Here is a 14631-nt window from a genome sequence, read left to right on the forward strand (position 1 = left end):
ATCTTTTATAGAGCGCTGTCCGTTCAGAACCACGCTGCATATAGCATCTTATATGGAGCGCTGTCCGTTCAGCACCACACTGCATATAGCATCTTATATGAAGCGCCGTCCGTTCAGCACCACGCTGCATATAGCATCTTATATAGAGCGCCGTCCGTTCAGCACCACGCTGCATATAGCATCTTATATGGAGCACTGTCCGTTCAGAACCACGCTGCATATAGCATCTTATATGGAGCGCTGTCCGTTCAGCACCACACTGCATATAGCATCTTATATAGAGCGCTGTCCGTTCAGCACCACGCTGCATATAGCATCTTATATAGAGCGCCGTCCGTTCAGCACCACGCTGCGTATAACATCTTCAGCACCACGCACCTAGAAATGTTCATCACGTATATATTAACAGTTTTGATATATGTATATATTCCTCAGGGCTATACAGCGAATGTTCAATCCTTCACATCTGTCCATTCCCCTGTGGAGCTTACAATCTATATTTCCTAGCGTTCACCAATTTATTAATTTATTTTTCGTCAGGGGACCTTTATCTTACCAATATATTTTTGGAGCTAGAGAGGAATCGTAGCACCGAGAGTTAATCCATTCAAATAGGAGTCTTTCGTACAAACTCCATACAGATAGGACCTTGGACAGGCACTGAACCCGTGACCTCTGGGCAGCAATGCTAACGACTATGCCCACCGTAGGCCCTTAGTGTTTGTATTGACCAGGGTCATGTGTCCAAAAGAATAAGCATACCCATCTGAGCTCTAACCTAAGTCTATATCAAACCTACTATATAGTTAATAGAGCAAAGTAAGGCTTCTAACTGATTATTTATTATTTGCTTATTATAGAACTGTATGTACATCTGTATGTTTACAATGTAATGCACGAATTACTATGTGTTATATCTGATATGAGGAATGTCATTATCTACATGGGCTGCATAGGATTTTACTGAGTGTCACCCTGCGACCAAGGCCCCCTTACCTCATTGTCAGTCTGTTATTAACCCAATTTGGTTTGCTACTATTTTGTTACTAATTGAAAAGTGCAATAGAATATACTGGCATTATATCAGAAGTTGTTATTATTATTATTATTATTATACATGGGTTGTTTGGGGAATAGGGTGTGTTTAGTTTGCATGAGGGGTATGCACGGGTACATGGGATACCTGGGGTAAATAGGCTATATGGGTACATGGGATATATGAAGTACATGGGATATATGCGGTATACAGTATGGTGTACATGGGATATTTAGGGTACTTGGTATACCTTGGCTATATGTGATATATGGGGTACCTGTTTTATATGGGATACATGCTATATAAGTAATAAAGGGCCGGGTACATGAGATGTACTGTATAGGACATATGGGATACCACTTTTGTACTAAGCACATTCCCTGCACCATCCTGGCATATTTACAAACACAGGGGAACGTCAGCAGGAATACAGGTGTGGGGTGTATCGTAGTTTAGAGCATATGGTGGGATAGTATTTGTGCATATCACTAACACGTGTAATAGGAGTATTTGTAAACCAACCAATGGTTGTCGGGTTCTAGATTTGCAAAGTAAAGTGTGCGATCAACATGTAACTACGTATCCTGGGTAATTGCTCACTGTATTATTCACCCTATAAGATTATACTGTATATTACTGTACCTTATATTACTGTACTCTATATTATTGTATCATGTATTGTTTTACCCTATAATACTGCACCCTAAATTTCTGTATTTTGTATTATTTTAACCTATATTACTGCATCTTAGATTACGGTCCCTTAAATTACTATACCATGTATTAATGTAATTTATATTACTATACCATGTATTATTGTCATTTATATTACTATACCATGTATTAGGGTAATTTATATTACTATGCCATGTATTAATGTAATTTATATTACTATACCATGTATTAATGTAATTTATATTACTGTACCATGTATTAATGTAATTTATATTACTATACCATGTATTAATGTAATTTATATTACTATACCATGTATTAATGTAATTTATATTACTATACCATGTATTATTGTAATTTATATTACTGCACCTAATATTTGTGTCTTATGTTGTGTCTCTGGTCGCCCTGTGACAGAGACCCTATCAGGGTTCCAATGGAATCCCACAATCCATTTGAGTAAATCTATGGGCACACACTGACTCCTACATCATTAAGTGTCCTCTGGACTTCTCTACCCCTATGCTGAGACTCTCAGGGCCTTTTATTATATCCTAATAGCTAGGCAATACTGTAGGTCGTTTACATACCCAAGGCCTCTCTAGTTTATTGTGTGACGGAGGAGATCTCCTAAAAGCAGAAAGTTCTATAAAGACTTATTAATAATAGATAATGTATTGTCATAAATCTCTTAAGGAAGTAAACCTAACCTTATACTGGTGACCACATTAATGCCAATAGGGTACAGCTTGTGTGCTGTAAGTGGGAGATGTAAGTACATCTGCAGAGTACCCCAGGAATCTCTGCTGTGCATTCAGAACAGTCATTAGCAGTCAGCTTTAAGTGATTGTGAACAGTAAGTAAAGAAATCTCCTGATTGTAATACTCTCTCGCAAACCAATAATATCCCAGTGGGTGGTCATCAGTAATGATGGATGCATCCGTGTAACGTCAGCCCTGGAACTGCTTTTGGGAAGCCACGCAGAGTTTGCCTTTTTTTTTTTTTTTTTTTTTTTTTTTTTTTAGTGCATAACACTTAGTAATTTGTTTTAGGAGCAACGTGTCCTCATCATGAGTCCACATCTGCATATAATACCTCTCAGATAGTAATTAACTTTACATTGTTGTACTCGAAGAATTTTCATCAGTCTTCTTAATTGTTACTTTGTAGCTCTTAATTTCCTGCAGAAAGAAGTTGTTGGGTTTTTGTGTATACTGTATCTAAGTTATTACTGTTGTTGTTGTTTTTTTTCCTTTTTTTTAATTAAATACCACTATTGGAGATCTGTTCCTCAAAGTGCATCTCATGAGCCCGATTTCCTGGGCTCTCACTGACGGAGCCAGTAATAAATCATTTTATGGGTTCTCATTTGTACATTCAAAATTCAAATAAAACTGGAAACTGCGGGGAGAGATCCTGGTGTAGATTTAACAGCACCCCAAAGTCAGCAATAATAATGGGGATTTGAGAAAGGAATTGGAAGATTCCACTTTCAGAAGGAATAACACACACACACACACACACAAACATATTGTGCGTATTGAGATATATACAGTGTGTGTGTGTGTGTGTGTGTGTGTGTGTGTGTGTGTGTGTGTGTGTGTGTGTGTGTGTGTGTGTGTGTGTGTGTATAATATAGTAAACTTACACAAATAAATGAATATATATAGTGTATGTATTAACGTACATAAACACACGCACACATATCTATTTATATATATATATATATATATATATATATATATATACACATAAACACATAAATAAGATTTTATATATATATATATATAAAATCTTTAAAGAAAAAGACATATAGAGAAAGATACATATATACACACACACACAAACAAACACACACACACACACACACACACACACACACACTGGATATGTATATGGAGAGAGAGACATATGGATGATGATAGATAGATAGATAGATAGATAGATAGATAGATAGATAGATAGATAGATAGATAGATAGATAGATAGATAGATAGATCGATAGATAGATAGATAGAGAAAAAACATATACACACAGAGATACACACAGACACACACACATACATACATACACACATACATACATACATACATACATACATACATACATACATACATACATACATACATACATACACACACACACACACACAAACACACACACACACATACATACACACTCACACTCACACGAGACAAGAGATTGTTATTTCTTCCCCAGGAAACGCTTTTGTCAGTACTGACCAAGGGTCACTCAGGAAGACAGACAAAGCCTGGAGAGCCGGGATGAAATGAGTCTCAGAGTTCCCCAGATGGGGCTTGCCAGCAGACACAGTACTCCAGGTATCCGGCCACATTGATCGCTTAATTAAAAGAATAAAAAGATGATTTATTTTTTTCAAAAAAAGGAAAGTAAAAAAATAACAACGAACATCTGGATAAGTGGGTGACACTTGATCGCTTAACCTGTTAGGTGCCAGGTCAGGACCTGCTATAATCTACAACCATGTGATGATCTGATTCAGTGATGCTGGGGCAGGTGTCACATACTGTCCTACGGGACACTGAGGAACCACTGAATCCCAAAACCATATTACCCTCTGGTTCACACTGATCAAAAAATGACAGAAGAAGTTTCCGCCCATGTTGCTTGTTACCTGGCAAACTCCCAGTAAAGTCACAGGAACGCAGTCCTGGACCTGTGGTTGAAGTCACACCGCCTTATAATAAACCAAATAAGACCAAACGATCTTTTATGTAAACCTTGTGTTATATTCATCATAAATTTAAAAAAAAAAAAACTTTGCTTTCAAACTAGATTTGTACTGTTCATTTGCAAGTGGCACACCTTCTGTTCTATCATTTCCCTTTACTTTCCCCACCATACTCTCAGTACTTTGTAATTCGATGGCAAATTAATGACAGTTATTTCAACATTTAAAGTGTTACATGTGCTAATAAAATAATTTAAGTCAGAAATCCATCACTTATCTCACCGGCTTCTTGCGACAGCTAATGTTCCAAATTGTCTCTGATCTGGTGGTGCTGATGAGGGTCAGATACTGTCGGTTCCTTTATTTTAAATCATCATTTTAGTCTTATAATTTAGTAAAACATAACAGTAAAGTTACCCGTGAAAAAAAATGTTGCGCAAAGTCGGACACAGTTGACGAATTCGATCGTTTCAAAATATTTTAGAGCAACAGACAGTAAAACTTTCGTAGAAAGATCACACTATAATGTATATATATATATATATATATATATATATATATATATATATATATATATATATATATATATAGTCTCCCTCTTTATTATCTTTATATAAGTTATAAGTGTGTGTGTGTGTGTATATATATATATATATATATATATATATATATATATATATATATTTGGTAGAGGACCACTGAGATTTTCTCTCCCCTACTGTGGACAGCAATATCCTTGCATTATATAGGTATATATGTTGTATGATCTTAATAATCGGGAGACTACTACTGTTGTTACTTTACTTTTAATGCATACCGTACTGGAAACGTAACCTTTATGATTTCACAGAAGCGATTAATGATGACGAAATACATATTTCTAAGAACTGTATAGACATGCGTCACTTAATGTATAAAACATTCCCATTAAAACTTTGAAGACCCCTAAGATTTGATTAATGACATCAATTATATTCTGGAATTTAGACCAAACGGAAACCTTTAAAAAAGTTCAGAAATTATTTTTTCCCCCTTTTTGACAAATAATTACTAGTTACCATTCACATGTTTGTTTCCCAATAAAATATTTAAAATATAAAATTTCGAAAAAGTGAGTTGAATATTTGAATACTTTTTTAAAAGAAAAAAAAACGACTGTAAAAGTAAATATCGATATGAATTGCATCGTTTATATATCCATTGGAATTCCCCCATAAATGAATAGGTGAGAAGGGATTGCTGCCTCCCCTGACAAAATCCCATTGTATTGCTTGTCATGAGGTGTCTGCAATAAAGATCAGATAATCCCCCACCTCTAGGATTACCTGCTTTATTGGAACGATTGCTCTTTTCTACATTTGGGGGTTGGTGACATTTCAGGGGGTTGGGTAAAGGCGGAAATGCCATGAATGCATCAGCTCCTCGGTGTGTGTGTGTGTGGGGGGGGGGGGGGGGTGTCAAAGGGTGTCAAAGGGTGGAAAGGGTTAATAGGGAGGTGATTGCTTCAGCAAGGTCCGGGATAGCCTGCAGATGGAGAGGCTGCCCTATATACTGCGCTGCACTCCCATATACCTAGATCGGGGGAGGACTGATCATCCCTCTGCCTGTCATTAATAGAGAGAGGATCTGGGGGTAGGTCTGTAACCCTCACTAAGAGGACTGATCCCTTCTTCCATAGCCCCCGCAGGATGCTCAGACCTGCTCTGCATGAGACCTGATCTTACAAGGTGATTATTACCTATTTATTATGGACCTCCACTGCTATTATTAAATCATTTTTATTTATTTATAACGAGTTTATATATATTTATAGTATATACATATAACATATTATACTGTATAGTACTTATAGGGGTTTGCTGCTCTGTTATCCGTATTGGGGTCTGCATGGGGTAAGATGGGTATTAGGATATAGGTGCAGAATAATGTTGTGTTCCCGTACTCGGAGTAACTGCTACAGAGATACAATTACTAGCTAAAGTTTCTGGGCCACAATGGCACTAACTGTACTGTACATGAACATCGGTACAGCACTTACATATAATATGTGTGTGTAAATATCGATATATATATATATATATATATATATATATATATATATATATATATATATATATATATCCATATACTGTATATCTATCTATCTATAAATATAGATATAGCTTTCTATAAATGTATGTGTGTGTGTGTGTGTGTGTGTAGTGTGTATGTATGTATGTATGTATGTATATATATATATATACTGTGTATATATATATATATATATATATATATATATATATATGTTATAAATGGACTTTAATAACGATGACATTAGGAAATGAATCAATGGAAATTGTTCTGATATTATTTCTCAGACTAGTTTGATTCCACGCTACATGGTGCGACTCTGTCAGACTGTCGGAGTCAGACCCCGTACACACTCTCCGATAGACATCTGCCGATTACATACAGTAGTACTCTGTGTACTGCTCTCCCTGGTTACACTCTGCTCAGTAGATGGGAATATTACAATTGTCTTTTTCGCTATTAATTTACCTATCGATGTCTGTAACCAGCAGATTCCGATGGACGAATCAATTTACCGGCTTTCCCTCACCCGATATTGTTGAAGGAATATTTATCTGACATCGTTATATCAATCTATATACTAACTAAACTATAGCAAGCATGGGTACTTATTATTGTCTGCACACTGACAATATATATCTATTCATTATCATCTATCAACTATCTATGTACCTATGTAATATATATATATATATATATATATATATATATATATATATATATATGCGGAACGTTGGTCTGTATGATGTATGAATAACGGAAGTAATGCTTTTCACATGTAAAAATTGGCTAAATGTCATTAAATCAAATTTTGTGTACATGACAACTAACAAATAGTAATTCTCAACATTAATGTTGTGACCACTATAAAATGGTAAAATTTGTCATTACAACCTTTTTTAAATGTACACTATATACTCAGCACTATGACCCAGTAAAGCGTCAGGATTTAGTGTGTGTGCGTGTGTGTGTATGTATATATATATATATATATATATATATATATATATATATATATATATATATATATATATATATATATATAGTGGCACTATATATAGTGGCACAGTATCTCAGGGGGCACAAACACTTCCACGGGTGTTTCATCTCCGGCTAATGAACACGGGCTACACACGCCGGGGAGAGTAGGTTAATTGTGTCTTAATTAATAGTTACAGTACCGGGCGCATTTGCTGTGCGGGTAGGATAACCTTTAGCAAACCGCGGATCACCTACTGTTTCTGCAGGCACATCGCCTATCTGCACACACAGTACTGTATATACAGGTTGTTACATTGTATACTATCTTATGGTTATATGTAGCACAGCGATATAGCATATCATTTTACAATAACGGTTTTATAGCACATAACTCCCTCATAGAGCATGCAGTAGTTTGGACTAGATTGAATATTTGCGTGCTTATTACATGTATCATTGCTGTTTTGTGGTACATGATATTATTTTACTTTTCAATAATGTGTAGACCCATTCTTTCGTTTAGAATGTATTGCATATACTAAGATTATGGGCACTAATGTTCCTCCAATGCATCTTGAGTTTGTTGAATTTTGGGCTGATTCTTAACATCGAAAGTTGACTTTAGAGTCTTTTTACAACTTCCTGTCTTCTTGTTTTCAGATTTATGTCAACTTCTAATCCAATCTGGGTTTTATGTTCTTCCTATTTCAGGCATCAACCTGACCAAAGAAGTTTCTGGAGTTGTCACCTGTAGAGATGGCCACCAGCCCACTCACAGTAACGAATGACATTCTCCTGAACTCTCCTCCAAGCACATACCAGCAAGACTCCCTTGGCCAGACCAGAGTCAACCACTCCAGCATGAAACCAAACCAAGTCAGCCAGGTTATTCTCTATGGCATCCCCATCGTCTCCCTGGTCATCGACGGGCAGGAAAGGCTGTGTCTTGCCCAGATTTCAAACACCCTCCTAAAGAACTATAGCTATAACGAGATACACAACAGACGGGTGGCCCTGGGCATCACTTGTGTACAGTGTACCCCAGTGCAGCTCGAAATCCTAAGAAGGGCTGGTGCTATGCCCATCTCTTCCAGAAGATGTGGGATGATCACCAAGAGGGAGGCAGAGAGACTGTGCAAGTCCTTCCTAGGAGAGAACAGGCCACCAAAGCTCCCAGACAATTTTGCCTTTGATGTCACCCATGAATGTGCATGGGGCTGCAGGGGTAACTTCATCCCAGCAAGGTACAACAGTTCCAGGGCGAAGTGTATAAAATGTACCTACTGCAACATGTACTTCTCTCCAAACAAGTTTATCTTCCACTCACACCGAACACCGGAGGCTAAATACACCCAGCCAGATGCAGCCAACTTCAACTCTTGGAGAAGACACTTAAAACTCACAGATAAAACTCCTCCGGATGAAATGGTATTTGCCTGGGAGGACGTTAAAGCCATGTTTAATGGTGGCAGCAGGAAGAGGGCTTTAACTCACGGACACTGTCACTCTTTGAGTTCTGTAAAGTCCACCAATGGAGTCTTGCCACATATGATCGGTCAAGATCTCAACCAGAAAAGGCCTCGGTTTGAAGAAGAGGAAGAGATAGAGCCTGCTAACATCCCGAGTAAGAGCCAGAGAAGTTATCCCGTTATCCCAGTCCCTAGCAAAGGCTTCGGCATGTTGCAGAAGTTCCCAGGAAGCACTCTCTTCCCAAGTCCATACACCTTCCCTGCCTTCGGCCTGTGTCAGAAGAAAGATGACACCGAGGCAGTCAATGGGCAGAAAACCAATGCACTGTCTGGACTTTTCTGGCCTGGTAGGAAAGATGCATTTTATCCACCTTTTTGTATGTTCTGGCCACCTAGAACTCCTGGTGGTCTCCCAGTCCCAACTTATCTCCAGCCTCAACCCAGTGCCCTTACCTCTATCACAGACAACCCAAGCCTCAGACAGGCCTTCCTGGAACTGGCTGACCAGAGTGATGCCAGCAGCCTCAGCAACACTGGAGACAACCTGTTTGAGACCGAGTGCTCCAGCTCTCCGGCATCTGGAGACATCAGGCCTTCACCTGAAGCCAGGGCAACAACTGCATTGGATGTACCACCGTTCCCCATCAGAAAACAGAGCTATCACTCAGCCTTCAGGCCAGTGGTGAAAGACACCGAGAGCATTGCCAAGCTTCATGGCGGCAACATGGAGGACTTCCCAAGTGAAAGGCATGTCTCACCTGTCACCAGCTGCAGTTACCAAAGTGATAGTTCAGACTCCGACGAAGAGCAGGATGTAGACGTGGAGACCAACAGGCAGCCTGGTGAAGAAGAAGAAGAGGAGACCCTTAGCAGCCAGTTTCTACAGAGCAGGGGGATAGCAGACAGCAGCGAAAAAACCTGCAAATCCAGATCCCCCTTCTCCGGGTCTAGGAACGAGGCCCAAGCAGAGAAAAGCCAGAGCCCAGAGCATCCCCCATCCACCCCAAAAGATTCCAGCCCCCGTCATACATCACTGGAGGAGCCTTGCTACAAAGAAGTAAATATCGCCTTCAGGCAACTCAGCTAATTATTATTATTTAAATGCAGCTTTAGGCTGAATGGGTTATGTATGCATAATAAGATTGATAACTAGATCCCCTACAGAAATGAAATCTTCAATGTCTTTAGCTTTTTAACACAATGCCACTGAGAACAAATGTTCTACATGCAAATAGACCCAATCTATCCCTGGGACGCCAGCCCGGGCCCATATGGTGGGAACTGTACCTCATATAACCATATACAATCAACTGCATGCATGGGTAATTAGTTGACTTCAATTATAGGGCATTTGTGACCACCATAGGCTTATAACCGGACTCTGAATTTTTTTTTAATTATTCTTTTAATCCTTTGAGTGCCAAAGGAATTTGTCAAAATAGGTGTGAAAATTGCTAAGCAAACACTTTTATTCATCATAATGAATTGTAATATTACCTTATATCGGACATATAGGGTGAGTTTTAATAGGATGAGAGATTCAAAAAGTGAGAGATTTGGTAAGACATCTTCAGTTTTATTTAAAGCGGCAATCATTTACACTGCAAAACCAGTTGTAAAACTAGGTGTCAATGATTGCCGCATTAAAAAAAACTGGAGATTTCTTACCAAATATCTCACTTTTTGAATCTCTCATCCTATTAAATCTCACCCAGTTTATTTTATTTACACATTTTTTATTTGAATTTATATAACAAATGTGGATCACAGAGATGTCGGCACTCAAAGGGTTAAACAGAACTTTTCGTGCTTGCAGTATTCTCTGTGTTATATGGGTGTCATCTGTGTGTAGTTTATATTGTGCGTTTCTTGTATCGTAGACGCAAAAAAGCAAAGAAGACGCTGGAACCTTATCCTCAAAAGAAGAATTGTACTCAGGTACAGCTAAACCTTTAATCATTTTACAATAAGCTTTCTGGGGCTGTGTGGAAGGGTTAATGGCTGTTCTGTTTCCAAGACGTATGACTGTGATTGTACAGTTCTAAGCAAGAACCTTAATATTTTCTCATGGGTTAAATTTATGTAGATTATATGTATCAGGTAATGGGAATGGTATTGTCTTGAGAATACCTGCCTCTGGCATGATTTGCCTGGCACAAAAGTGGTTAATATATATGTAAAAAAAAACAACAGTAATTTTATTATGGCAAATAAAATGTATATTGTAATAAAACAAAGACGATTGTTGTCCGCACTATACTATGTCCGTACTATACTATGTCCGCACAACATACTTTGATTAAAACATTTCACCTTGCAGCACAGCGTCAAGTGACCCCAAGTCCCTACAAGTCCCTACACTAGCACATATGTCCAGCACACCATTGCATTGCCTGTAAATGCACTCACCTCTCACCTAACTGGGCCTCATATAGACATGGACACACTAGGCAAAATGTGTAAATACAAAGCACAGGAGACTCTGCTGTATTGTACATGGTACCGGCAATAATGTTTTTTGAGCTTTTATTTGTTATAATCTATCTATATATCCATCTATCTATCCATCTATCTCAGTCATGTTTTTATTTATCTTTCTATTTATAAATTCTGTAATGTTTTAATCTACAGTATTTATATATATGTCATCTATCTATCTATTTATCTATCTATCTGTCTATCTAGTTATCTACCTCTATCTAACTTCCTCTATCTATATGTCATCTATCTATCTATAAATCATTTCATGTTTTTATCTGTCTGTCTGTCTGTCTGTCTGTCTATCTGTCTGTCTGTCTATCTATCTATCTATTTTTCTTTTTAGATAGATAGATAGATAGATAGATAGATAGATAGATAGATAGATAGATAGATAGATAGATAGATAGATAGATAGATATTAAGCCCTGTACACACACATTGATTTGCTTTTGATTCAATGTTAGATTAAATTTTCTATTTTTATTATGGCATTAGATCTTTCCATTCGATTTGGCATTAGATCTGTACTTTTGCATTAGATATCGAATTCGATATACATTCATGGTACATTGTACACATTCAATTTACTGGATCAAATTTGTTATTTCCTTGGCTGCACAGTAGATCTTTCTGTTCGATTTTGTGAAAACAGGAGCGCGCATCGTATCGAATGTACATCGAAAGTGACACAAAAACCATTCGATTTCGTTCAGGATTCTATTCGATTTTGCTTCTATAAGCAAAATCGAATCGAAAATCGGGATGCATGTGTACAGGGCTTATCACCTATCTATCTATCTATCTATCTATCTATCTATCTATATCTATATATCTACCTATCTATATGTCAACTATCTATCTATATCTATCTATCTATCTCTCTTTTTCTATATAAATATATTTATATAGTGTTTATGTCTATCATCTATCAATTATCTGATATTTTTATCTATCTATATGTAATCTATATATCTATCCAGTAATCTGATGTTTTTACTAATCTATATATCTATCTATCTATAAATAATCTATCTATACATCTATCTATCTATAAATGATATGATGTTTCTTTCTATCAGTTATCTGATGTTATTACTAATCTGTCTATAAGTAATGTTTGTATGTATGTATGTATGTATGTATCTATTGGTCCTTCTGTCTGTTGCACACCCCTTTCCCTGCCAGTGTACGTCTCCCTTATTCTCCACCTGACCCCATTACGCAGCCCCCTCTCCGCCTACACCTGGTGCACTCTCTGACCCAGCACATCAGCTGCCTGCTCAGGGTCCACGGCTGCCATGTTAAATATCTGTTACATTAAACCTCACTATGTCTGTCTTCCTCTATTAACACAAGAGGTTACATGACTGCAGAAGCAATATGATCCTCATCCCGGTGAATCAGGACTTACAGGGAATAATGTCACCGCTCTCCTGTCACTTCTTATCATAAATACACCATGTGTGCCCGATCCGACTTTCCAAGCAATTTATTTATAACGTCCCCCATCGTGACTGTACATTATTATCTTCTTTCTTTAGATGATTGTATAGATACCACTTCCAGGGGTATGTTTAATTCCTTATGAATACAGTACACTGAGTTAAACTACATATACCAGCATGCCCTGCATATACCAGCATACCAGCATGCCCTGCATCAGTTTTGGCATGGTTAAATAGCAAAACTGTAGCAGGGCATGCTGGGATGTATAGTCAAAGTTAGCCATTACTGTTCTAGACGTACAATAGAACAATATTCGGTACTTATGTATTATCTGGGCTCCCATGTTAAATGCACCCCATTTTTTCATACCCCTACTATCCAACTACGCATGGAGTTGATTTTATATAGTGTGGCGAGCGCAGCGAGCTACCATGCCCGAAGCGTGGCGAGCGCAGCGATCCCCGCGAGGGGACGCGGTCTCATAAGAAAAACGGGAGCCCAGATATTACATAAATACCCAATATTCATCTTCTTTACACATATATAAATTGTCATCAGTGTCAGACTGGGGCAAGAGGGCTCTCTGGGGGGAATGCAGTGGTAGGGGGTGGATGTAAGGGTGTGGCCAGTCTCCAGAGGGGGTGTGGCCAACCACCTCATTCGGTTGCCTAACTATTAGTGAGGGCAGATACGTTTAAATGTCCGCTTGGGGCTGTGCTCTTGCTGGAACTGGTGTAAGGAAAAATAATGATGGTGATGACTTTGCTGGGCTGTATAGCTGCTTCTGATTGGCTGTTTGTGTTTTCAAGGAGTAAATAACATATGCGGGGGTGTACTGTATGTATTTGATTACGTTCTATACTGAAAATGTGACGTTTGCATGTATTAATAACTGTCCAGGCAATATTATCTCTTGTGTATATGACACTTCCTAGCATTATTAGATTGTGTACTAATAGGGTAATGTCACTCTGTACTACCCCCTGCAGTCCACATGGCTGCACTATGGACAAGCTTAAGCATAGGTCTGACGCAAATGCTGCGGTTTGTAAATTCCTGTTCATTAGAAAACTCTGAAGCTCTTTTTTAAGCGCTCTTCTACCTGCGCATTTTAAGTATGTGAATGCTACCTAATTGTGATCACTTTGGATTTGTCATTTCCAGCCATTCTAGACACATTAGTATGTCATGATACATTGGGATAGATGTGCCACAAAAATGTATAATCATAAAGTTGAAAACTTCGAATAAACGGAATAAATGCGATCGGGATTATCCGTAATCTGTGATTTAATTGTATAGAATGTTTTGTTTCCCAACATAATTCAGATTTTGCTGGAATCTGTAGTTCCATGCATTGGCGCAACTAGATATTTGTAGAGCCCCAGGGCTAATGTTTATAGGGGTCCCATGTATCATCCAATGATGAACCATGTATATAGCACATGTTCGGGGCGATTCAGACATGCTGGCTGTTGTCCGAATTTGCTCCCCCGGCCCACGTTGGGTGTTTGCGCATGCGCGATTATGCACATGTGCAAATTCCCACAGCAAGCACCTATGGCTAATTTTTCATTCGCCAGTGCACCGCTGTCTGAGTGACGTGTTCCAACAGGCGCCCCCAACATTTCATGGGCAAGCCTACCAAAAAACTTGGTTGAAACACTGGGCGTGCCCATCAGAATGCAGGCACGCCCATGCCTGCTCAAGGCCTCATCGTCCACCCCTAAATCGGCGGAAAGTGTCCATCAGAAAAAG

General features: G+C 38.3%; 1 protein-coding gene across 1 annotated transcript in view; it reads left to right on the forward strand.

The window, feature by feature from the left end:
* The window catches only part of SKOR2 (SKI family transcriptional corepressor 2), a 34683-nt gene that overhangs the window by 1144 nt on the left and 18908 nt on the right, over positions 1 to 14631 (forward strand). Inside the window, exons 2-3 of the mRNA XM_083158495.1 lie at positions 8189 to 10003; positions 10827 to 10884. Coding sequence (XP_083014621.1) covers positions 8234 to 10003; positions 10827 to 10884 — 1828 coding nt within the window. The 5' untranslated portion in view covers positions 8189 to 8233. The remainder of the gene's footprint in view (positions 1 to 8188; positions 10004 to 10826; positions 10885 to 14631) is intronic.

The sequence above is a fragment of the Crinia signifera genome, chromosome 1 (assembly GCF_055691185.1).
Source record: "Crinia signifera chromosome 1, ASM5569118v1, whole genome shotgun sequence".
NCBI classification, from domain to species: domain Eukaryota; kingdom Metazoa; phylum Chordata; class Amphibia; order Anura; family Myobatrachidae; genus Crinia; species Crinia signifera.